The sequence below is a fragment of the Corvus cornix genome, chromosome 14 (genome assembly GCF_000738735.6).
Source record: "Corvus cornix cornix isolate S_Up_H32 chromosome 14, ASM73873v5, whole genome shotgun sequence".
Classification (NCBI taxonomy): domain Eukaryota; kingdom Metazoa; phylum Chordata; class Aves; order Passeriformes; family Corvidae; genus Corvus; species Corvus cornix.
Genome location: NC_046344.1, coordinates 4,651,265 through 4,677,354, shown reverse-complemented (window position 1 = coordinate 4,677,354; position 26,090 = coordinate 4,651,265). Strand labels below are relative to the sequence as shown.

General features: G+C 44.8%; 1 protein-coding gene across 3 annotated transcripts; it reads left to right on the top strand.

The window, feature by feature from the left end:
* Positions 1-4,871: 4,871 nt before the first annotated feature.
* SNX8 (sorting nexin 8) lies at positions 4,872-25,857 on the top strand. 3 transcript variants are annotated; one of them, XM_039560230.1, is made up of 12 exons: positions 4,880-4,940; positions 5,948-6,021; positions 12,619-12,809; positions 13,209-13,326; positions 15,676-15,797; positions 16,167-16,247; positions 17,190-17,350; positions 17,765-17,897; positions 18,966-19,034; positions 19,805-19,954; positions 20,347-20,496; positions 21,240-25,857. In XM_039560230.1, exons 2-12 carry the CDS (start codon positions 5,988-5,990, stop codon positions 21,351-21,353), a joined length of 1,323 nt encoding a protein of 440 aa, XP_039416164.1. In that variant the 5' UTR covers positions 4,880-4,940; positions 5,948-5,987; the 3' UTR covers positions 21,354-25,857. The 3 variants fall into 3 exon arrangements, with proteins under 3 accessions (XP_039416162.1, XP_039416164.1, XP_010390699.2); XM_039560228.1 differs by lacking the exon at positions 5,948-6,021 and having other exon boundaries at positions 4,872-4,940; XM_010392397.3 differs by lacking the exon at positions 4,880-4,940 and having other exon boundaries at positions 5,856-6,021.
* Positions 25,858-26,090: the final 233 nt, after the last annotated feature.

Below are 26,090 nucleotides of genomic sequence, written 5' to 3'. Positions count from 1 at the left end.
CCAGGCCCAGCGGCCCGCGCGCGCCGGCTCCTACCAACGCGCTCAGAGCGAGAGGGGGGATCCCTGTCCCCGCCGCCGCTCCTGCCCGCCGCCGCCTTCTCTCCGCTCCATACACAAGCGATTCCGCCGCCTTTACCAGCCCTGTCTTGCTCAGCCAGCGGCGGCTTCGCCACCTTCTCACCCCACTGCACTCTTGACACCCCTATTTCGTGACTGCTGTGGTTGAGCCCAAGATGGCGCCGCCTTCCATTCTACTGAGGTGGGGTCCGACCGAACCATTTTTCGGGGAGCGCCATTACATTTAACTGTGCTGGCGCCATGTGAAACTTCCCTGGATGTGTGTCGCAGCCCAGCGCTGGGCAGGCGGTGACAGGACAGCGCACTGGCGCGAAACTCACCCTACTACCCCCCTACAATCTTTCACCATGAGTTCGCCCGAAGGCAGTCGGCGCGCGCGTGGGCGCTACCAAGCTGATGTAGAGGGGGAGGCTCGCGGTGCTGAGCTGTCACCGACGCGGTTGTGCCCGGGCGCGGCGAGGGCGGCGGGTCAGCGCACCCCCGCGGCGGCGGGGCTGTGTGGTACGGCCCGGCGGCAGCGCCACATCAGCCGGGCGGGACGGCGGCGTCGGGGCTGTGGGGATGCTGGCGGCGGCCGTGGCCGGGCAGCTTCCGAGCGCTGTTTTAGTCCCACAATGACCTTTGTGGGTTTTAAACGACATTTTTCGTGACATACAAGGTGACAGTGGCCATGCCGCGGCATTTCTGCCTGGCCCGGTTGGCGGGAGAGGCCTTCAAGGGGTGGTGACCTCCCGGTGCAGCTGGATACACCGAAGGATGGTGATCTGAGGGGTCACCGTTTACAGTCCGGGCGTCTTAGCATGATTTTAAAGTGGTTTCTAAATTGATAAAGCTCCCATCTGTCACGCTGTTTACCAGCATAACTGACCTGAGAGATCTGACCCCGCGTTACCGATTGAAGCGCTGCATTCTGTCCCGGGCGCCTCAGGTGGATGAAAAATGTGTGGTAGTGTCACTTTTCCCAGCATATGTGCTAATACAGTATATTCGAAGTGGCTCAGTAAACTTGGAATTTGCATCGGATACCATCTTGAGGCGTCAATTTTAGAGGAAAAAGATCTCAAAGAATAATCTGTGCCCGCCTAAGAGACGAACACGTGAATTTTGAGTAGAGCTTCTGGTTTTATTTTTATATCCTAGTACTTTTAATCAATCGTCACAACAAACAATAAAAATGCCGGCATAAAAAAAAAAAAGAGCAGAGCAGGTACTGTACATGGCATTTTAAAACTAAACCTTGTTTTATATTGCAGTATCTTCCATGTTTTGACAAACTAAGATGTTTAAGAAACTAAGGCAGACACGCCAGTTGTGTAATTTTTCAGGGAGTCACACGATGGCATCCGAACTCCAATTTCGTTGGCTGAGCGTGTCCATTCCCTACTGAAGCCTCAGACAGCTCTAACGAATGGAAATGACGAGTGGCACTTTGTGCAGCTATTTTTGCCCCTCATTATATCATGGTAGCTGACCAGACTCTGACTTCCCAATCAGCACCAGCACTGACACTAAAGTGAACAGAAATTGCTGTTTCCTGCCATCACAACCACATATTTTCCAAATGTGAGGCAGGACATGGCTGCAGTTCAATCCATGGTCCCAGCTATTCCATGGCTCTTCCAGGAGCGTGTGTGAGGTCTGTGCTGCTCTTGTTTCACCACTCCCGCAGTTGTCTGTATTGTTGGAATGTGCAATTTCTGCAATTACCCTTCTTCCTGTTTGCACTTTTCCAGCCACTTTGGTTAAACAGTGGATCTGAACATTGGATTCTCCTTTCCCTGACATTGCACGTGCTGCTCTTTGTACTTTCCTGTACTGTTCAGCAACTCTTGATTTATCTGCTCTTCCTTCCTTCCTTCTCCCTTTCCTTTCTCTGTTGAAATTTCCCCTCAGTCCCTGTCTTATCACAGTGCTATTCTTTTTCTTCTAGTCCTTACTCAGCAATCTGAGGGAGAGTGGAACATCTTTTAAAATCAAAGATTTCAGCACTGGCAGCTGAAGCCTGTTTCTTTAAGTACTCCACATGCAAAACTCCTAATCAATGGGAAATCTGGGGGAAGAAATCTAGCAGGAATGGCTTTTTATAACACAACTCTCCAACCAGCCGAGCCTCATGAATTTCATTGCATGCAGGTGATCTGAGAATAGTGAAGCTGACAGCTCTGTTTCCTAAACTGAATTCTGAAGGAGTAAGCAAGTTCTTGTATGAAATTTCATCTAATCCTGACAGGACGTGCCTGGAATGACACATTGTGAGGCAGAGCCTCGGGTAGGGACCTATTTTTGCATTGCTTTTGTCACCTGGAACCTGCTGCTTTGGCCCCTCTGCCCTGCTCTGGTGAGACCCAGCTGGAGTCCTGCATCCAGCTCTGGGGTCCCAGCACAGGAAGGACATGGACCTCTTGGAACAAGTCCAGAGGAGGCCACTAAGATGATCAGAGGGATGGAGCAGCTCTCCTGGAGGAAAGGCTGAGAGAATTGGGATTGTTCAGTCTGGAGAAGAGAAGGTTTTGGGGTGACCTAACTGTGGCCTTTCAGTACCTGAAGGGGCCTGCAAGAAAGATGGAGAGAGACTACTTACAAGGAGGAATGGCTTTAAATCGAAAGAGAGTAGGTTTAGATTAGAGAATAAATTGTTCCCTGTGAGGGTGGGGAGGCCCTGGCACAGGCTGCCCATCGAAGCTGTGGCTGCCCCAGCCCTGGAAGTGCCCAGGGCCAGGTTGGACAGGGTTTGGAGCAACCTGGGATAGTGGAAGGTGTCCCTGCCCATGGCAGGGGGCTGTAGCAAGATGATCTTTAAGGCCCCTTCCAATCCAAACCATTCTGTCATTCTATGATATGTGCTCTTTTTTTTTCTTTAGTGTTTATTGTTTCTTTATGCTGAAGGTTTTCCAGAAGCTTTTGCTGCAGTTACAGCAAATACAGAAGTGTTCAATAACTTATGTCAGGCAGACTCTTTCTGGCCCTGTTCAAAAATGATTTCTGCAATTGAATTATTTTTCACAGTATTTTTCTTCAAGACTCCAAAGCAATCTTCAGTTGAGAATATCTTATTTATACCAAATAAATAGTTATGCTATTAGCTTAAGTACAGACCAATCAAAAATCTATAGCTAAATGAGAACATGTTGATTCCTCCATTCATTTTCTCAAAAAATGCTATATAGGCGAAAAATCCTGTGGTGTTCAGAAGTGCTGAGCACGCAGAACTCTGCTCGGCTGCTGTACAAACACGATTTGAAGGGCCTCTCAGCTGAAATAATGCCATGCTTTTTTAATTTTATACACAGCTTTCGTCTGCACCCACGCTCCTGGGGACTGAGCTGAAATAGCACTGAGAGAGGAGGAAAAGGAGAATCACTCGACTCATTCACATCTTTGTAGCAAAGGCGTGCATTATGGTCACAATTACCCCTAAAATAACTCTCACTTCACAATTCTCTGGTTTAGTTCTCTCTGCGTACAGTGGAGGTGACTATTTAGCTTCCCGTGATTAAGAAATATCAGGAACATTAATTAGTGAATGCATCCCATACTTTGGACATGGAAAACATAAAGCATTATTATGGATTGTAACATCTCAATCTGGAGGTCCACAATCTATCAAGATTTTTTCTTGTCTGATGCTGTTTTCAGGAAAATCACTGTACAAAACAGGTGCCTTATTTTTCACCACTGTCACCTATATCATTCCTGATTAATAAAGTACAGGAAGTGGGGAAAAAAAATCACTAATAAAATGAGAGGTGCTCATACATGCAGTTCTTATTTTTATGCAGTTTTGAAAAGTGTATTTGCATTTCAAATGTTCATATTTCTGTGCTTTTCTGAATAGCTTAGTGTTCATTTCTACCAAATTTACCAAAAATCCAGATGCATGCAAAATACAAAGAATTATTGGGTATAGGAAACTTGATTAATTGTCTAGATGGCAGCAGAAATGCCATGGGGAAAGGAACTCAGTTACATAAAATATACCAAAATTGACTTGGAGTAATTAATCTGATGAGAGGGCACAGTCTCAGGCTGTGCCAGGGGAGGTTTAGGTTGGACATCAGGAGGGATTTCTTCACAGAAAGGGTGATTAGACATTGGAATAGGCTGTCCGGCAAGGTGGGGGAGTCACCGTTCCTGGAAGTCTTTAAGGATAGAGCAGACGTGGCACTCAGTGCCCTGGTCTGGGTGACAAGGTGGTGTTTGGTCATAGGTTGGACTCGATGATTTCAGAGCTCTTTTCCAGCCCGGCTGATCCTGTGACTGTGTGACTGGAAACCCAAAGTAAAAGCCTCAACAGTCTATGTACTTTTCCTAGCGCACAAGAAAGCCTCCCTGAAGTTCACAACAACCATCCTCTTCAGATTTAAAAAAATAAAGCAGCTCTATTTCGGAGTAATCCTGTATTAAGCCCAGGAGCCGGTCACTTCTTACACGTTTTAAGATATTTGAGGGATGTGTTTTTAATCCGAAGGGTTCGGAGGCGCTCGGAGCGATCCCGTCCGGCGGCGGGGGCGGCTCGCTGTCCCTGCCGGAGCCTGTCCGAGCGCGCCGCACGCTGCGGGCAGCCCCAGAGCCGGGGGTGCTGCCTGACCGGGGCCGCGATCGCGCAGCGCTGTCCCGAGCGCTGCAATTTGACACGTCCCCGCGGAGCAGGGCCCGGGCGGAGCCGCCGCGCCGCGGGCACCGCGCACCCCGCGCCCCTCGCCCCCGGCCCCGCGGGAGGCGGCTCTGCCCGCCCGCCCCGCCCGCGCTGACAGGCGGGCGCTGCGGAGGAAGGGGAGGGCGGCCGCCCCGGCCTCACATGACCGCGGCCGCGATGGACGGCGAGCCGCCCGCGGGCACGGCGGGCGCGGGCACGGCCGCAGGTACGGGGGATGTGGGTGGCGGGGCCGCGCCGGCCGCCCCTCGGGGATCGGACGGGGCTCCGCGCCGGGATCGGGGCCGCGCTCCCCGCTGAAACCTGCGGGGAAGCGCCGCCGCCTTCCCCTCTTTCCCCGGGGCAGCGGGACCCCGCTGGCCCCGGCCCGCCCGGTGGCTGCCCACGGCCGGGCCGCGCCGGTGCCGTTCGGGGGCGGCGGGGGTCGCTCCCCGTGCGCTGCGCTCCGCGGGGGGAAGGAGCGGCAGCGCTGGCGGTGCCCGGGCCGCTGGGGTTACCTGCCCGGCCGGGCGGCGGGAGGTCGCCCCGGTGGCCGCCCCGGTGGCCGCAGGCGGTCAGCTCCCCGTAGCCCTTCTGTGGGCTGGACGCGGGCACGGGGCGCGGTCCAGAACGTCTCCCGTGGGGAGTCACGCGGCCGAGCGCTCCCTGCGTGCTGGACAGACTTTATTCCGTGCCTGCTCCCCGCCCGCCGAGGTGGACTCGGGGCACGTTGGAGCCGTTCCGCAGCGGGTCAGTGGGCAGCGGCACGGGCGGTCCCTGTGCCTCCGCTCCGAGCCGAGCCAGCGGCACATCCAGCGGGGAAAGCAGCAGCTCCTAACGCTGCAGTTCTAGGAGCGTGCAGCTGGCTCTGGGATGAAGAAACTTGTAGCCAAATACTGCCAGCGCTTGTTGCGAAATGAGAGATGGAGGGAGCTCCTGGGTGAATTGAGGGAATAACGTGTTAGACTCCTTAACAGTTAAACTGAAGGAAACTTTTAGAGTGTTCTCTAAAGTTCTCTTCGAAGTGGCTGAAGTGTTGTACTTGATCTGTGCATAGTATTTTTTTTTTTTTTTCTCACTTTGGAAAGAAATATGAGTAGGTAAGCTTAATGCAGGGAAAAATGGTTTGGTTGGATTATATTCAAGATCCACTGTGAGTGTGCTTTTGTTAGGCCTGTGATGCTCCTGATGCAGATAATGCTTATAAATAAATTATTTTGGAATATTTCTGTCCAGGACTGATGTAACATATTGAACAGCAGCCTTTGTGGAAAAAATGTCCTACTGTACCAAAGAGAGAGCTTGCTCAGGTATGTCTGTTATGGGTTTACCATCTGCTTCAGGAGCCTTATAGAGATAAAACGTTGTCTCCAAGTATTCTTGAACTGATTAACTTCTGGTGATGGTGCTTCTGTACCTTTCTGATCTACTCAGACTTCTTTAGAAAACTTGGTTTTCTTTGGCAAAGATTTTATGATGAACACTGAGAGAGGGTATATAATGATTTTAGTTAAAGAAAAACATTGCTGTGAATGCAGCAATGTTTTTATTTCTAGCATCATGATGCAGGTTCAGAGATCTTTGAAGTTTCACACCCATATGTAATTCTTTTGGAGATCAGCAGCTTATCAGTGAGTATTTTGGGAGGAATGAAATATGCAGAGTAATGGAGAGTCCTGATAGGTATCATTGATGCCCCCTAAGAGACCACCTACAAATGCTGTCTATTTGATTTTGCAGAGTTCAAACTACTTTAATACAATCAAAGAGAAAAAAGGATAATATCCAGTATGTTGAATTAAATTTTGCAGAGTGGCTTTTAATGATTTTTTTTTCCCTTTTGCTTTTACTTCCATGTGAGTCTGTGTTCCAGCAATTGCAGGGAGCTAATCCAGGTGTGTTGGCTGTGCAGGGAGCGAGGTGTCTCTTTTTCTTCTGATGGTAAACCTTTTAACTGTGTGTGCAGCCCGTGGGAGGGCTGTGCAGGTTACAGACAGTGTAATTTGCACATGACCGCTGATTTCTCCCACAGTCTTCAAGTTTTATCGGTTGGTGCAGGTTGATGGAGAAAAATGTACCAGTTCCAGACATGTGGAATTGGTACAAAAGGAGGAGTGGTTTAATGATTGCTTTTCAACAGGATTTGGGATGTGAGTGAGCTTGTTCTTACTATAAAGTGTGTGAAAAGACCATTGGGAGGCTGTAGTGTCTGGAGTGGCAATGCCATTTTTTAATGCTTAAATGCTAACGTCAAGTTTTTCCCGCAGCATAATCAGGAGGGTGAGAAACGTGTAAGGAAGATGAGAGGCAAAACAAAGATAAACTATTTATTTTCATGGGATATTCTTGACCTCTGTAGGGACAGTTGGTTGTGGAAACTTGCCAGTTTTGTAGTCAGGCTAAAATGTCCTTGCGAAAGTTTCCAGGAGTAGTTGTTTGGGTTATTGCTTGCTGGGTTACATTTTTGGGTGTGAATTTTTACACTTCCAACCTCTTTGTGAAAAATGATAGCTTTGCAGTCATCCACTAGGTGCTGGGAACCAGCCCTAGTGAGCATTTGACTTTTTGTCTCTGTAATCTTTGGGCACATTCCTCGATGGATTTTTCTCTGCTAATCCTGTTATTTCTTCAAAGTAGCTCCATCTCACTTTATTGTGTTTGCTGCGGCTGGGGACTGTGGCTCATGGCTGGCTTGTGAATGGAATGTGTCCCTTCAGTTCCCAGACCTGGGAAATCAGATGAATCAGTTGATGATCTAACAGCACAGTTAAAAGAACAGGGTGCTAGGCTTAGGGTTAGCTCTTTACACACAGTAAATCTGTGTGACATTGGGATGAGATAAATTGGTGTTGGAGTTTTTTTCTGCTGGAGTATGGGATTGTGGTAGTTTGAGAAGGAGCTAAGCGGCCTACAGCTGCAGGGGACTGCAGAAATTCAGGTGCTTTTTAATTATTACTAAATAAAGCTTCAATAGTCTCATCTATTTTTGAGTTGTGGCATAACTTCTCTGTTTCATCTCTAAGAGCACCGAGTGCTGAATAACAATCTTGAACTTACTTGGAAAAAAACCCCCAAACCAAAACCAAACTACCCGCAACACCTCAAAAACAAAGGGAAATATAAAAACCTAGCCAAAGAAAAAACCCCCAGAAAACCCAGGCTAACTAGTGCAGGGTACATACTTGTCATCTGCACTGAGAAAGCTGCGGTGGTGGTGTTTTGGTTTTTTTTAAGGAGAAAAACAAAACGTTGGAGCCTGTTTCTCAACATCTAATTTTATGATAGTGTGTGTGCTATTTTGTCTCATTTTGGCATTGGGTAGCTTGTATTTACAAGGGAATTGTTGGGAAGGAGGAGGAAGAAGACTCTCAATTAGAGTGAAGCTAAGTATGATAACTTTTCTTATACCCAGTAAGAAATACAGACCTGCCTTCTGTGTTGAACTCACAGCTGTGCAGCACTTGGCTTTGTTAGACTGATTCTTTTGCTTTTCTTTTTTTAAAATAAGAACTGCATGGTTTTAAGTTCTTCAAAACAAACAAGTTGAGTGCAGTTGTCTCAAAAAATATGTTAAGCCTTTAATAGGAACAAAGGTTTTTTGCTTTTTTTGGGGGGGACTTCTCTTGTTCTTTGCTTTTTTAGGGGATTTCAAATTATGTAATATTTTTAAAAAAGAAAAAGTAAGACAGGAATATATTTTATTTTGTAGTTGAAATCTGCACCAGCTTTCAGGGAGGCTGATGTGGACACTGGATTCTGGAATCATGGAGGAATGTGTCTGACACAATAAGGGGGAAAGGCATTTTCATAATTCCTCAGGCTTCTCATGAGAAGACAGAAAGGAAAGGGAAATGCTGATGAATGCTATTTACATTGCTGCTTTAGTATTCTTGGCCCAGGAGTTGGTAGTGGAGCCCTCCTTTTTTCCAGGGAGAAATCTGAGGTATCTGTGTACAAAACCAGTCAGTTTTCACATTCCCTTGCATTTCCTGTGGGTCAGATCCCCTCTGCTCCACACAGCTGTGGCCTGTGATGATGGAGGAGAGATCTTAGCTGTTTTTCCTGAAGGTTTTGCTTCCTTACAGGCTCCTTTCTCCTTCTAGAAAATATGCTACTAATGTAGCAACTAATTCTGTGGCACCATCTACTTAAGCATGTCTAATAAATTTATCTGATTAGCACCTGGTGTAATAAAGAGTTGGTAGCATCAGCCATCTGTAAAATGGAGATGAGGCCTCCAAATTTGATTGACGGAGCTTAAACAGGGAAGGGAAATCAGTCTTGTGATTTACCACCTGTGCTTCCGGCCCTGGCATTGCTCTACTGTATGTGCTTACTCGCATGTAAAACCTCTGTGCAGCTATCCAGGTACTTGGAATGCTGCTCTGCCTTTCATAAATGCATGATTTTGGAAATTTGGATGGGGGAAACTGGTAACTCTGGAGGGCAGATTGCTGCCCCGTTGTTTCAGTGGAGTAATGAACGTTGAGCACTAACTAAAGGGTGAAACACATGGTATGAAGTAGAGAGATTTTCTATTGCAGTTGTTTTCTGGGTAAGTTTCTCAACTCCCTTCATTCCAAAGGCTGCCTGACACGTTACCAAAAAAGAAAAAAAAAAGAAAAAGTATTATGCAGTGTTTTCATAGCTGTTTTCTTTTATGACCAAACAAAAATTGGGCCATGCTTTGAATGCTTCTTCAAACTTTTAGTTCTTCTTGTTTGCATATGTATATGTTTATGTATTATTTTTAACTTTTATATCAACTTGTTTTCAGTTGTACCAGGCCACTTCCTGATATCTTATTGGCAACAGATTGGGAAACTGCTGTAGCAAAAGCTTAGCTTGTAGGAAAAAGCTGATTTTTATTTTGTCTGCTTCCCAGTGTTCCAGGGGATCATTCCATACCGCATTTCTGTATCCACTTGCTGCTCTCTCTGTATAAGCTTTACTAGATAATGATCTGCTGAAACCAAAGGGAACGTTTTCAGAATTAGCTGCTCTCCAGCAGAGAGTTCGTGATGGGAAGCTCTAAGTGTTCTGTTACAATGCATGTAAATCCTTTGACTGGCTGAACACAGGAGCTTGTACCAATGAGTTCCCACCATTATCCACCATTCCTGGCCAGGGCTCTGGAGGCTGTTCCCAAAAAGGCTCTTTAGTAAGTACAATGAAAAATGGGCTGAAGAATAGCTCCAGTATATATTGCTCTGTAGGGTTAGTGTTAATGCCATGATAAACAGTTCCTAAAAGCAGGTTAACAGCTGTTCCAAAGTCATTTTATTGTGTTCTCAGACCAGTGTTTGTGGGTGTAGATTCACTCTGAGTAACTGTCTTGTTGATACCAGACATGCTGAGGTTATTAATTAAACAGTAATTATTCAAACTTGTTTGCATGGTTGTCTGGTTTGTGTGATTTCACACATTTAGACAAGGTTGAGATGTAAAGAAGCTACAGAATATTTCAGGGAGAGCCAGGAGTGTGAACTGCTGATAAAGAGAAGGCATTTCCCGTAGGTGAATTTTAGAAAGCAAATTTAGAGAGTAACTTGATTGAAAACTGGGGAAGAATTACCTAGAAAAGAGCAACGTGGCTGAATTGTCAAAGGACTGTGGAGTCTTGCTTGGTGGGGCATCACTCTGTAGATGTCTTACTGGGCAATGGGGTTCAGATCTGTAATGAACTTGAGAGTCCTCAGCATCAGTTTGGTTCTGGGACTCACAGATGAAACACTGATGGTTTCATGTTCACCCTATACCCTTTTCTCCTCATACCTATCTCTTGCCCTTGAGGTTTCAGTAGTTTACCAGACAGTGTTGAGCCCCAGTTCAGGGACCAGTTTGTGCTGTTGGTTTTCCAGCAGAAAGATGGGAAGCAGAGACAGTGAATCAATAGGCAGGAGGAGATGTTGTGTTAGTACAGATTGGCACTGCTTGGGGAAGTAGTCAGGGTGCATTTTGAGTAGCCCTCCTTGGGAGGGGCCTCTGCAATGTTGGCCAGTGGCTGGGCATCACTGAAGGCTCTGGAATTCTGTGTAGGGATGTGTGTGTGCGCTGGAGGAGTAACAGCATCTGCTGTGTCTTGTTGCATTTCACTGATGTGTCTTGAGCAGTTAAACCCAAGAATTACAGTGGACACCCAGAGAACTGCTGCTCTATCCAGGATATCCAGGATGCCTTGTGCTCTACAGATGTTATCACTTCATCCAGCAGCATCCCATGTCAACATTGAATTAGTTTGCATTATTTAACTGCAAATTGCTGGCAGGTAGCTGGAAATTCTTAGGAGCTGCTACATAGGTGGGGTTAGCAGGTGATATATTAGTCTATTAAAGCAGAGGTGTTAAGACTTGCTTCTCTGAGTCACATTAGCAGGAATCTGAAGCCTGACGAGGCATGTGGGATAAGGTCATTTGTCCTGGATTTGGTTTGGTTTCATTAAGCCATTTTATGGAACAAATAGCAAAGTGACTGTTACGAAGTCATAGATCTGAGGAATTAAAGATTGCTTGTTTTTCCCGTTTATCAGGGCCTAGGGCACATGAAGGAGCAGGTGGGAAATCCTTATCAGGAGGAGGTCAGGGCTTTCAAGTTAAGGATATGACTTCTTATCTTCCCTGAGTTAATCTGTTACGCAGTTAGCAACTTTTTGAACTATGTATCAAAGCTTAAAGAAATACTGCTTGCTTCTGTAGCGTTACTGTCTGTGTTCTCAAAATTGCAGATATATTTAAGAACTTCTGCACAATGGCAAGGAAGGGATAATGAATCCTACCTGGCTTTTCAGGTATCTTTCGTAAGTGGATTTGACTTGCTTTGCAAAAGAGCTTGTTCACAATATGCCTCTTACAGAGAGGAAGCAACCCACCTGCTCCAGCCTGGAGAGCAGAAATCAGGTATGGGGTGAATAGATTTCAGGGTTGTACCCTCATTTTTCACACTGTTTCCTATGTGTGGAATGGGTGGAAAAGAAAGGTTTGCTTTGAAAAACAATGTAAGCTTAGTTTACAGTCACATAATAGATGTAGTTATAAAGTCAGGTTGAGACAATAAACTGCAGTCAAGCACCTAATAAGAGAGCACTGAGTCATCAGCTTTGCCCCTTCTTTGATGTCATTTGTCCTCTGGGGCCACATTCTTGAGACCCATCTTTTTTCTCTTCTGCAGAATCAGTTACTGTCCAAAGCTGCCCAGCTGTGGTCAAATTCACTGTTAAAAGCTGTTTGTTTTCCAACTACCAGCAGTGGAATAGAATAGGTAAATTTGAAGATTTTGCCACAGCTGGCTGTGACTGGGGAATTGTTGGGTTGGTAGCACTTATTAGGAACCTTTTCCCTCTGCTTTGGAACTTAAGTATGTTGACATAGTAAATCATTGTAGTTCACACTCACTGTAGCACGCTGTCATAGAGTTTAATAAAATTATGTCAAATGAAGTGTCTCCTTCCTTTGTCATGATATGCAAAATTAATGGAATAAATTTCTGCAGCGCAGTAAAACGACACATTTTTTCTTTCCTTCCATGAGTTGTTCTAGGCAGGATCCAAAAGTGCTGAGCAAGGGTTTCGTTCATTTTGGCAGATCCTGCTGTGGTGGGAGCTGGACAGACAGGAAATGCAGGCCTCTTAGCTGATTCACAGAACAAATTTGGCCTGTGATTCTTTGCTTAGTGGAGATGTCTCTCTGACTCGATATAATTGGTGGTGCTCCTGGGTATTGTGAGCAGGGAGGTACCGGGGTTGGGAACGTGTGTGAAGCAGCATTACCTCCTGGGGGAGTGGCCTGGCTGGGCTTCTGGTTGTGTTGCACCATTCTGGGAGCACCAAGCAAAGGAACAGAATATTTTAAAGCTACTTCTTTTACTATATCTTATCAGGTCTATTGTTTTTTTCCCTTTTTGTCTTCTAGATTTGGCAAAGCCTCCAGTAAATGAACCAAGGGAACCAGAACAGCTTCTAATGCAGACGCCCCAGGGAAATCCACTGCTGCTTTCCCACACCCTACAAGAGCTATTGAGCAAGGATAGTGTACAGGTGGAGCTTATACCTGAGAAGAAGGGCCTTTTTCTGAAACATGTGGAATATGAGGTTTCCAGCAAGGTAATGTGAACAAGTTTTGGGCTTGGTGAGAATGTATGCTCTTAAGAATGCCTTTGCAGTTTCTGCTGGCAAGGTCTTGAGTGGTTAAGATGTGCTGGGTGATGCTGGTTTGGTGTAGATCAGTTGTGTTGGCTCAATTTTAATGCAGTAGCACTGGGCCTTCCTGGCCTGGGTGTGAAGGATGGTCTGCAAGTTCACTTGCTTGAAACCTGAGCTCTGTACAAAAGCAGGTGTATGACAATGAAAACGGAATGGTTTTGTGACAAATTGGTGTAGGTAGCTGGATATTTCAAACTGTTTTGAGCTAGTGAAGAAATTGTATTGGCAGCACAAAAAAATTGTGCAAGTGCTGCTGTCTAAGGTGTGTATTGAGTTACCCTCCCCCTTCCTTCCCTGCAGAGATTCAAGTGCTCCGTGTACAGACGATACAACGATTTCGTGGTGTTCCACGAGATGCTGCTGCAGAAGTTCCCCTATCGCATGGTGCCAGCACTGCCCCCAAAGAGGATGCTGGGAGGTAAAACTGCATCTTCATTTCTCACTGGAGGGGTTTTGCTTCACGGTGCAAGCGCAATCAAGGTGATACTGTGGAAAATAAATGTTCAAAAGATTGAAAGTCTTGGGTTCTGCTTGGCTCAGACAACAACTTTGAGGTTACAATACACAGTTTGGAGGGGTGAATGATTGCCATCCTAGAAATTCCTACAGGTGAGGTATTAATGTGAAACTTCAGTGGGGTTTCTTCCTGTGGAATTTCAGTATCTAATGATTTTTCTTAATAAGATTTTAGGTGTAATTCTACACAAGAGCATGGCAGAGTTGCAGGTATTGCTTCTTAGAAAAACGGGTCATGATGATCATTGTTTAGTGGTGGACGTGGCAGTGTTAGTTTAACAGCTGGATTCAGTGACCTTAAAAGTTCTTGTCCAACCTAAATGGAACCAGTGTCAGATCATTGAAGTATACTTCAGGTGTTAGACTAGAAACCAAGAAGTATCCCAAGACACAAAGCATATCAAAGCTCCTTCAGGAACATTTTTCATTAATCTCAAATATTGACGCTGTTTTTAAGCATGTATTATTTCGAATGTTGCATAACTGTATAGAATTCTGTCTTGTTTAATACTTTATCTGTGCAAGAACAAACTTTTCAGTGTCTTCTCTCCTGCCCATGGTGCTAAGCTCACTGTGTTTCAATAAATAATTGATTTCAATTGAGGAGTCCATGTACTGCTCCAGTAAAGCAGAATTGGTAAACAGTGAGCAGAGCAGGGTATATAGTGAACTGGAGCAAAGCAAAATCATACCCCTGAAAAGCTTCAATGGTCATATATTCTTATGATGGAACGTGAACTGTGAAAGCTTTTTTTGGGGGTGTGAAACCCATGTATTGAATTTAACCTGATTCAGTGTTCTCAGCCAGAATTTCCACCTCATGCAACACCTGTGAGCAAAGATACTGTCTCTGATTAATCTCAGTGGAGAAAGGACGCTTGAAAGAAGCTCCCAATATCTATCACTTGTCAGGAACTGTTATTTCCTTGCACTGCTGGTGTGTTGATATTTCCCTGCATTCACCAGTGCATTTCTTCCCACACATATCATAACTTTAGGGAAAAAAAATGATAGGATTAGTTCCCAAACTATGCTAGGAGAACAGTTCTAATACAGTGCAAAGCTGTGATGAGGCAGAGTGTGCTGATTGCCTTTAGTCCAGTGACTGCATATAGAAGAGCTGTGGAAGTGGGCCTAATGGAAACTGCAAACAGGAAAAAGGAAAGGGAATGGGTAGTTCTTGTTTCTGAGTAGATTAATGGACTGACAAATGGTATTGCAGGACACAGGATTTGATGGATTAGTACAGATGTGTGACTCTTGGAGCCTCCAAGTCCCAGAGCTGGATGGACAAAGCTCTGTGCTTTGTCCTTGGTGTGCTCCTCTGCTGAGTTACACCAATGGGGGTCTGCTCCCCTCCATCTGTCAGATGGAGATGGATGTCCTGCTCTGCTCGTTTGGAGGATGGCAACCAACTGAGGCAGATCCTGTGGGAAGTGTGTACACGACTTCACAAACATCCATGTAGGTTAAGTGTGAGCAAAGCAAAATCAAGATCTGCAACCCCAACGGCAAAAAAAGGAATTGGTGGGTGGTGCTGTAGTGAGGATCACCTGTGAGAGTCCTCAGAGCCAGCAAACTGCCAGCTTAAAACTGAGGGAAAGGAGTAGTAACGCTTCATGATACAGGAGTGTTGTCATGGATAAGAGCATTCCTTTAATTTCTTTCTATGCTACTTTCTTTAATATTTGGTTTTATTTTTATTGCTCCTGAAAAACTCCAGGAGCTCTGATTTATTGCCTTACTGCAGTTATTGCTAGATTAAAAATCCTCCTGTTTCAGCAAGAGGAGCAGAATTTTTTTAGTTTGACAAGACTCTGGATGGATGTACTGCAGATTACTGTGCAAGTCTTCCAAAGTACTTTTTGACATCTTGCATGAAAAGGATAGATGCTGTCCCAGGAGTCCCAAACAGACTGGGATATCCTCTGTGGAATTGATTCAGAGGAAGAAGAATCTCTGTAGGCCCACAGTTTGTAAGTGGAGGTTTCAGGCCTTGGGCTTGGTTGTTTTTCCTTCCTCCCTGACCCCCCCTGTGGAAATAACCACATGTGGCTGTGTATGCTGGATTCTGGTGAGGTAGAGAATGCTTGATGGAATATTTGTTCGGGTGGTCAGTCTAAAAGGTCTGGTTTTGGGAGCTGGCAGACTATAGGTAACCATTCTTTGGTTTTTGTTGCAGTGCTTTCTTTTTTCTTTCTGAGTTGTAATGTGAGATGCATTAATTGGAATTCTGTGTTTCTTCCTGCAGCTGATCGAGAGTTCATAGAATCGAGGAGGAGAGCGCTGAAGCGTTTCATAAACCTGGTGGCTCGACATCCCCCTTTCTCAGAAGATGTGCTCTTGAAACTCTTTCTGTCCTTCAGTGGCTCAGTGAGTGTTTGTTAGCAATAGTCCTGAGCTTGCACATCTTGCTGTAACTGCCTCACTGGGCACAGCGTTCAGAATTGCTGTTAACCTACGTGGGTTTGCTCCCTGTGATGAAGAGAATTTTCTCTCAGTAGGTGTTTCCACAGTGGAAAGTGGAAGGTAATTTCACTCAATGCCAGGAGTGTAGTATTTTGAAAATTATAACTGTTCTTAGGGGAATAGAGATTATGCTTTTCCTTAAATTAAACCTAACCTGAGTAAAGCTGTGTCTGCTGAGTTGTGCCTTACTGCTGCAATGTATCTGAGACCTGTGTGACCTGCCCTTGGGTTGCTTAGTTATTTCATGCTCATTTGATTCTGTATTTTCTCCAGGATGTACAGAATAAGCTAAGGGAGTTGGTCCAGGGAGTAGGAGATGAATTTGTGACTTGCAGATTAGCTACCCAGGCCAAGGTATGTATATGAATTTCTTGCAATGTGTAATTCTGGTTTAAATGGCTTTCTGCTCCAAGTGCTTCAGTTATGGCATTTGTGCAGTGATGGAGACCTTAGGTAGGAGACAGTTATTTCCAGAGTTTGAAGGACTTGTAATTTTATTGAATAGATCAAATAAACTTTCGACTCTTAAGGGCCTGATATTTCTAGCTAAATTCTGGCTCACGAATATGATAAAGATTAACCAGTGAATCCTGCTCAGAACATGTTTCTCTGTAATTCCTTGTACTTACATAACAAACAAATGCACAAATTGCACAATTTAGAAGTTAATATCTAGACTGATGTCTTTCCCTTGTGCTCATGCCCTCATTCTGTCTGTTGTCCTCTTCCTGTGAGAGAGCAATTTGGACTGTTATGGAAAAGTTAGTTATAAGTTCTCTATATATCTGTTTATCCCAGTGATTAGTGCTATGACAAGTTTTAAGTACACATCCACTGTGTTCATTGAGCAATTTCAAAGCAAGTTGTTGTTCAGGTTCCTGCAATGCTTGCAGAAGATTTTGCAACTGGAGCTTAATTCAGGCTTTTACCAGTGATAAACTGGTCAAAAAAAAGCTGAACTTTCAGTTCATGCTTGACTTTACTGGGCTGGGAGTTACCAGTAGGATCAGATCAGAACTTGTAAGCTTGAAACCTCACAAACCCTGTTTTAACTGCATAATAGAATTGCAGATTTTGGCAACTCTGTCTACACTGGGTATCTGAACCTCTTTCTGCTTCTGAAGATTAGGGCTATTCGTGTGACATCTGACTTGAACACCTAAATGGGAAGCTGATCTCTGCAGAGTTGTTAGAGCACAGCATGAGGGAGTGAGCACAAGAGGGAAGCCTGTCCCCTTCTGCAGACTGTGGTGTGCCTCTGATTTATCCACCAGTAACCCCTCTGTACTCCTTCAGGACTTCCTCCCAGCTGACATTCAGGCCCAGTTTGCTGCCAGCAGGGAGCTGATCAGGAATATTTATAACAGCTTTTATAAGCTCCGGGACCGTGCGGAGAGGATCGCTTCCCGAGCCATCGATAATGCCTCCGACCTCCTCATATTTGGGAAGGAGCTAAGGTAGGTTGGGAGGAACAGGGTTTGCTGATGTGAACGTTTCTACTGTTGGTTTAGAACTCAAAACTGTTGTCAAGTTTACCTGCAAATGGTCTGGTAAAAATGGGTATTTCAGTGCATGCTGTAGGACATGATCAATTTTCCTCTTATGAAAGGAGGAAATGCACGCTTTCCACTAAGGCTGCATTCCCTCGAGTGTGAGGAAAGAAAACAGAAATACCTTCACATTCAGGTACTTGTGTTATTGTCTCTCTCCCCAGTATGTGCACAGTTAACTGCATTAGGATGGGACAGTAGTAGCTCAGCACTGTGAGCTGTTAAGACTGATTTGAAACTCTGAACTGCTCTCTGCAAATAAGTTTTATCTACTGAGTGGGATTTGTCTCCTAGATGTGACCATTGCTTATCTCCTTCCAGTGCTCTGGGCTCAGACACTACCCCACTTCCTTCCTGGGCTGCTTTGAACAACAACGCATGGGGGACTCTGAAACAAGCCTTGAAGGGTCTGTCTGTTGAATTTGCACTTCTGGCAGATAAGGCTGTGCAGCAGGTGAGTTCTTTACTTTTTTTTGTTTCTTTTTGTAACATGAATTTCATCCTTGAATTTCATCTTCAATCATGAGCTCTGTAGACATAAGCCCTTCAAGAGTTAAGAGGGAGATTGTAGTCCAAGCTCACATCCTCAACTACTAGCCTGCTTGTTCAAGCTTGTGTGAAATACCTGGACTGTGTTTAATGGGGGAAAAAATGTAACAGGCAAGGGAAAGGAGGGAAAAACCTGCTTTCTTTCGTAATTTTAAATGGTTACTGCACACGTTAAGCTCACTACTAGAGTGAGCTGTCCAAAAGTGCTGTGTTCCATCTTATTAATCTGCTACAGAGAACCCAGAATAACTTACTTCTGAATCAAATTTTCACATTCATGTACTTAAACATTACATGAGAGTCATTCAGACAGAAGCACCACGTTCCTGTCCAAGTGTACAGTGTGGTAATGACTGTCAGAATAATGTGAGAACACGACAGTCTGCAAAGGCAAAGTAATACTTTTGTCTTCAGTGCTCTTCATTGCATTGTGTTAAAACACTCAGCGTGCTTTTGTAGATCAGTCAGGCCACGTCTCTTTCTCCAGAGTTTACGCTCCAGAGAGCTCTATTGATACAGGAGGAAAAGAGTATTTTGTAAAATAATAAAACTGGTAGTGAAATTTGTCTTGGTGTCTCATCTCTGCCTTCTGATGCACGAACCATTATGGGGACCATGCAGGTATTCAGAGTTTTAATGGATTAGTTATCTTGTAGGAAGGGAAGATGAAAGATTGGAGAATCTGCAAGAGCAAGGAATTCCAGGCAGAGTGTGCTGAAAGAACTGACACGCAGGCCTGTGAAACCAACTCCTCTTGTTCTAATGATCAGTCAGTTGGAAAAGCTGTTCCTGCCTCAGTCAGGTCTTTGTTCTGCACACTGAAGACCAAACACTCCAGTGCCATCAGAGAGATTTTTGATGCGGTTGTGTAAGCGCCGATGTGCCCTGGAGAGTGCAGTGAGAGCCTGCATGGTGGGGTGAAGGGCTGTGATGCCAGGCTTACGTAAAATGTACTTTTTCCCTTGTTTTCTAGGGTAAACAGGAAGAGAATGATGTGGTGGAGAAGTTGAACCTTTTCCTGGATTTACTCCAGTCCTATAAAGTGAGCTCTGCTGTTCTTCTGCCAACAAGAAAGTTGTTTAGAGCAAGCTTGTGCTCTTTAGAGGGTGTAACGCCAACTGGATGGAAAACTGTTAGTGAGGCCAGTTCAGAGGCAAACTGGGCATCTGGCAGAGGGAGGGGAGTGGCTGTTGGCCATAGGGAGCTCTGTAGCCTTACTGATCAGCCCGTCTGATGATGAGAACTTGCCAAAGAGCAAATTTTGCAAGGAATTTAAAAATATGAGTGGTTAAACTGTATGGATCGGGTAACTTTTTGTTTTTAGATTTGCCTGCTTTTGAGTCTAAGCAGTGAACTAGATTGCTGCTGGTTTGCTCATGGAGACATGAGTTCAGTTATGAATGAAAGGATTTTGCTAATACTAATCTTTTGGTCAACTGTGTGGCAGCCTCTCCTGACATTCCCAGGCTGGGACTGAAATTGAAGGACACTATTGGGCCAGCACTTTAATTAATTGCTAGCACTTAATACTGAGAAGGTCAGAAAAGATAAGAGGTCTGATAAGATCCAAAATGTTGGCAGAAGTGATGCCCCAGGTTTCCTCTTAAGCTCAATGGTCTGGGTTCAAGCAGTTTTGTTTCTTAAATTCTTAACTGCCAGCATTTTTTGACCCTCTTGAAAGCAAAGGAGCAAAAATCTGCAGCATAGAAATGACATAAAGTGTGTCTGTGTGTGTGTTCTTGATGTACTTGGCTGTGTGTTTGCTGACTCTTGGCTCCCACTATGTACCTGTTGTTTTCTTTTCCCATAAAGGACCTGTGTGAAAGGCATGAGAAGGGGGTATTGCACAAGCACCAGCGAGCGTTGCACAAGTACAGCATGATGAAGAAGCAGATGATGAGTGCCACTGTACAGAACAAAGAACCAGAATCAGTGGAGCAACTGGAGTCTCGGATTGTGGAGGTAGAGCAGGCACCTCGGAGAGCTAAGGGTGGGACTGGGTTCTGTAATGGTGCTGCTCTCCAGCTCAGTCACATTTGCAGAGAGCTTTTGGACTGAAAGGGTAGCCTGTACTTTGGGAAATCTGAGCTACCCGCTGTGCCACATGGAAAACGTGTTTGTTTTCCTCAACACTTGTTACTGGCTCTCTGGCAGCACGTCATTTGCAGGAGCTGTGGGAAGCAGCAGTCTGCGTGATGGAGAGAGCGGTTCCTGTTGTATCAAATCGGTCCAGGAACTGCCTGTTTTAGGTTTTTGGTATGTGTTTGAATTACTGGTATGGGGAGGAATGCTATTTTCTCCTGCTGTAAGTGCTTGGCACCCTCTTCCTGGTCACTGAGTTCCTCTTCTTTCAGCAAGAAAACGCGATCATAACCATGGAGCTGCGGAATTACTTCTCCCTGTATTGCCTGCATCAGGAGACACAGCTCATCCACATCTACCTGCCTCTCACATCTCACATTTTGGGGGCCTTTGTCAACTCCCAGATTCAGGGTCACAAAGAGGTGAGTTCTGGACTGTGTCCTTTTTCCCAAAATATGAATGAGAATTTGAATGGATTTGTTTTCACCTATTGGCCTTCATCCTGTAATCCTCTTTGCAGCCGGGCTCTCTCATAACTTGAAAAGTTACCTGAGGTTTTTCCACTTTGGGGTGAGGATCAAGGTTGGCCTCTAACCCCTCTGAAGGACAGTATCTTCTTGCAGCAAGTTTTTTTCATCTTTTCTTCTCTCATCTGTAGCTGGCCCTACCCTATGGGTAGTTGAAAAAGACCAAACCATTAAATTTCTACTCTGTAATGAATGATGTGTGTTTGCTAGATTAATCTGGTTTTTTTGTTGTGCTACACAGAAATTCTATGACAAGAAAACTTTCTGGGTTTTGGTCTAAACCACAGAAGTTCCCTTTTGTTAAACCCTAAATATGGGCTTTAATATTCCCAATATACAGACTTTCTTGCTTTGGTTATATTAGAAAAGTCTCTTCTCCTTCAGCTCCCTTCCATCCCTTCAGTGAAAGGATATGATGAAGAGAAATCTCCCTTCTATACATGCTCAGGAAAATGTTCAGGGAGCTGCACGTAGCACCAGTCTAAAAGGAGCAATCTGGGTCCACTGAACTTCCTGAAAATACTTCAGCAAATTTGTGTTGTGCTTCTGAGTACCCGAGACTGCCGCTAGAATTCCGTGTGGTGAGATTGTTACCTGCTGTGTGGTCATGTCTGCTTTCTCTCCTTCTCCACTCACAGATGAGTAAAGTTTGGAATGAATTGAAGCCGAAGTTGAGCTGCCTTTTCGTGGGATCTAGCAGTATGCCAACTCCACCATTGTCACCTCCAGAGGGAAACTTCTTTTCCAATTAATGTTCTGAGCATCCCACATGGAGCAAGAAGGGCAGTCAACGAAGGGGTGGGACCTCTACCTCCAATGAATCCTCCAAACAGCTATTTTTATTTTTTTTTAATATTGCTGCTTTGAGCTGCTCTCTGATTTAGACAGACTGGATGTGGGGCAGAACATACGGATATAGAGACAATTTTGTAATTTTTCGATGCTCTGGGGCAGAGCTGATGTTCATTATCCTGCAGATACTCCTCATGGGATCGGGATATGGCCTGGCACAGTGAGTGCTGCAGTGTTGTTGCTGAAGCCTCTGCATCTTGTACTAACAGTCCTCCAATCATGTTTATCTGCAGCTGTGCTGACACATCTCTGCATGTCTCTGAAGTGCTGAGATGAACAGGATAGCTGAAGCACTTGCTTGTAGTGGAGATAAACTGCCTTTTATGTCTTGGAGGGCCTGTGTTAGGGATGTGTGTGCATAAGGAAAGCTGAAAGCCATCCCCCATCCCATTGTAGGTATCTGGATTTGATTTCTTACTGCTAGACTTCAGCACAAAATTAATGAAGTGGTTGGATTTTGTAACCCAGCTGGGCAGGGGTCAGTGCTGCTGTGTGACAGGGATTTTCCTGATGGTGCTGGATGGATGTATTGTCAGTGTGTTTCCCTTCATGGTTTCAGGGCAGCCTGGGGACTTGCTCGTATTTTTCAGTTTGGGGCCAAAGACAACTGGGTTCAGGAACTCAGAGGAGTTTGCCTGGCATAAATGAGAAACTAATTGACTAAAACACTCCTTAAATGTAAACCACTCGTACTACAGGAGCAGAACAGCTATAAGGTAGCTTGTTTATTTCTTCTGGAGGTTCTGACCTCCATCTGGCGAGTAGCTGTTTAGGTCTGTTGGAGAGCTGCTGACCAAAGGCTGGTGTTTTCTTTCGTGTAATATCAGAAGTATCCTGTTACACCAGCAGGCTGGAACACAGTGCTGATAAAGTTCTTTAGCAAAAATTCAGTATTATCAGGATGTTACTGTCATTCTTCCTGGCTGCGGGTAGCATTGCAGTGTGTTTGTTTGTGAAGGAGAGCAGACAATTAAGTGAAAGTTCTCATCTCTAAAAACACCACAGCCCTTGGTAATGGGGTTTTCAGATCAGTTTATGGTTGTGATAAAGGGACTAAACGTTCTCTACTTTGTATCTCCAGTGACTTTCCCTTGGGAGGCAAAGGGGGAGAATGTGCATGTTATGTTACCTCAGGGGAAATGGTGCACATCCTCCAGAGAAACTGATAATCAAACTGCAAATGTCTGCAGCAAAACTGTGTGAACAGGACTCCCTGAATCTGACTTCTCTGGGGCCAAAATAGCTTCCAAAGGGGAATTTGGACTTGGCTTCTTAGAATTTTCTTTGAATGGGTAAAAAAGGAAGCACGTTAACAAGGATGAGTGCTTGCTGTCAAACTGGAACCATTACAATATTTTCCTACTGGGGAACTTCCCCATTATCAGGAAGTATATTTAAATCCTCCAATCACAAAAGCTTTTTTGTTTTGCTTTTGGTTGGTTTTTTTTTTTTTAATTTAGAAAATTCAGTGCAACATGAAACTCTTCCTAGCCCAGGTAGAAATTCTGGATTAGTTTCTTCAGCTAGGAGCAAGAGAAGTTATTTGCCCAGTTTCAGGAGACTGAATAACCATTACTCACATTCCTCAAAATGGAGTAAATACACCGGTATGGGTGAATTCCTTGAATGCTGGGCCTTAAAGCAGTGTGTAGCCAACCTGCACAGAATGCATTAAGAGCTTATTCCAGCAATTCAAATGTTAACTCACTTTCCTCCTGCACATGGGCCTTGTCCAGTGAGACAGATGAACTGCAAATGGCTGTGACAGATTGGATTCTCTCCGGGAGATTTCCTGAGTGATGCAGAAGAAATTCTGCTTGCAAAACAAACTGTCAGGGGAGGAAAATGTTTCTACAGTCCAGTTACAAAGAAGGTATCATCTCAAGCATGGCACAACAGGTTTTTCTGCTTGACCTTGTCTTGATGAGGAAGATGGTTTGTGGTTCAAGTGTGGAAAGTGTGTTACCAGACTTTTCCATGCTCTTCACTCCTGGCATTATCAGAAGGTGCTGGCTGGTTATGGCTGGCTTAGTCTCAGCACCCATCCTCCCTCATTTATCTTTGTTTGCCTGATGTGGTGAACAGTGAAATTGAGAAAATACGTTTTGGGGCAAGATCTGATAATTTATGATGGGTCTCATATGTAATTTGTTTGACTGGGCAATGTTCTATGGGAGCAGTTGCAAATGACTAGCCTGAATGGAACTTTGCGCTTCTCACTTTTAGAAAAAAATTACAATTTTGAACTTGATTTAAAATCGAAAAACAACCCCCGAAAAAGTGAAATCAAAATAACATTAGGGCTTTAGACTAACTCCTCTTTCCTGTTCTCCTTCAAGCACAAATTCTACAGTCCAAGTGCAGAGACTGTAACAATGATAGAGACACACCACAGGACCTATAAAGAAACTGGAATTACATTGTTTTGAGAAACACCCATTCCTCCATTGTCAGCCCTTGTGTCTTTGAGGAGAGTTTTGGAGGTGGGCTTTTCTCGTTTTGCATTTACTCTGTTCACCAAGTATTTGAGAACTGAGGCCCAGTATTCTCAAAGCTGATCCAGCTGCTGGCACTTTCAGAGTTCATTTCATACTGGACTGTCAGGCTTCTGTCTCATTCCTAGACACATGTAGACACTATTTCATGCAACCCTTAGTTTGCAAACCTTTCTTCTGGGGGACTGGTCAGTGTGCAAATAGCACTGTTTGTTTACCTCAATGTGTGAGGGATTTCCTTACTGTCTTTGTTATGTTCAGTTTATGGATCTGCCAGACTTAGAGGGCAGCATCAAGCACACCTTCCTTCCTCCAGAGTGAAGCAGCAGGGACTCCAAGGATCCATCAAGCTGACTTCAGCTGTCTGCCCACCCTAGCCAAGGTGGGGAAAACACTTGTAGTTACCTCCGTGCTCTTGCCTTCTGCAGTAAACGCTAACCAAACCAGGCTAATTGAGGAGTGTGTGCTGCCTACCTGAGATCTGATGCTCCTGTAAGATGTAGTGCCAAAATGTTAATGTGCTTTTGTGAATGGAAGCTTTTCTGTGTGTGCTTGAGTTGGGGAACTTTCATGTGTTCAAAGGAGTGATGGTAGAAAAGCCTTCAGTGTCAGAGCGGTCCTGGAGGTACCAGGGTAGTCAACACCTGAGACCCTGAAAGGCTGACTGCCTGAAAACTGTTCTCTGAAAAGGGCTCTATGTTTTCTCACTCCTGAGGGCTTCTCCACTTTGAGCTGTGAAGTGGGAATATCCAAGCTTTTTGTCAGTATCACGTGTTGAAAGGCTCAAAACTCTATTTACAATACCTTAAATCTTTGATCCTTCTTTCGCTCTCCTTCCATCTTCCTGGCAAATTGCTCCTCTTAAGTTGTAACATTTTCAATAGTGCCTTGCTGCATTCCAGTGCTTTTAACTCTCCTTTGACCATGCAAGGGTGTAATTCCTGGAATTTGTAACAGGCTAATTTACACTCTTCAGTTTGTGCTGTTTACTAAAAAACAAAGATCACCAGCTGGGGACAGAACTTAAACTGTGCCAGTCTCACAGCAACAGGAGCAGTAACATCCCAGCTCTTTGACATGAGCTAAAAATCAGGGCTGGGGGAAAGCATCTTCCTGAAAGGACTCACCTGACTGCAGACAGGGGATAACAGAGAAGTACAAGCCTGAGCCACGCTTGTTCTTTTCCTACCCAAACTCCTGGAGGAACAGAAGGTAATTCTGTGTGATTGTCACGTGCTGTCTCTCACATAGCAATTTACAGTTTCCACCATGAAATAAACCAAGGTATTTAACAGGTATTGGCTGCCAGTCATTCCCTTTCCTACCATGCAGTAAGGTCCTACACTCTGTAAAAGCTGCCTGTCCTTTTGTGCTTATTCTGTTTGCTCCAAGCCATTCTCTCTGTTAGAGCAGCCAGGAACCCTCACTGCCAGGTCAGAAGCAGAGGTGGGTATCAAAACCTCTGTAAATAACTCAAGTGTGCAGCACAAAAGTAAGGTTTTAAGGTATTAATTCATCCTCCTAAGTCTGAGCTGTGGCTTGCTGAGCAGATGAAGAAGGACATTTTTGAGTGGTATAAATTTTTCAAAACTGCTGGAGGGAGACAAGAAACAAACATAGTTCAGAGGGTGTGAATTTTGCCTGCCTGGAATATCCTGTATCTTTGCTTTGCTCAAATAGCCTTATGTATGAAGCACTTTATCCAAATGCAGGAATTAAAGAACTATTACTACAGCTGGTAGACTGGAAATGTTTACAGATCCTACATGACATTCCAAGATTCTATCTGTAAGTGTTATATGTCTGTAAAAGTGTTTGAAAAAAAGAAAAAAAAACAAAACTTGTGTAAGAAGTTACATATGTGATGTGTTATTTCTGGCACGGTTGGATTAAACTTTGCTGCCCACCACGGTGAGCTGGGCTGACATCAGTGCTGAGCAGTCACCTGCTCCTGCCCTGGAACAGAGTGTGCAGCCCTAGGGGATGGTGCTTTGCAACAGGGACTTGCTGAAAGTTGAATTTGTTCAGCATATTTTTACCTGAAATGCTCAAATAATTTGACTTCACAGCAGGAGCTGCAACAGTGAAAGCTGGGCTGAGCCAGGGCTGTACATCTACCTCTGACTTGTGTTTTCTTAATTC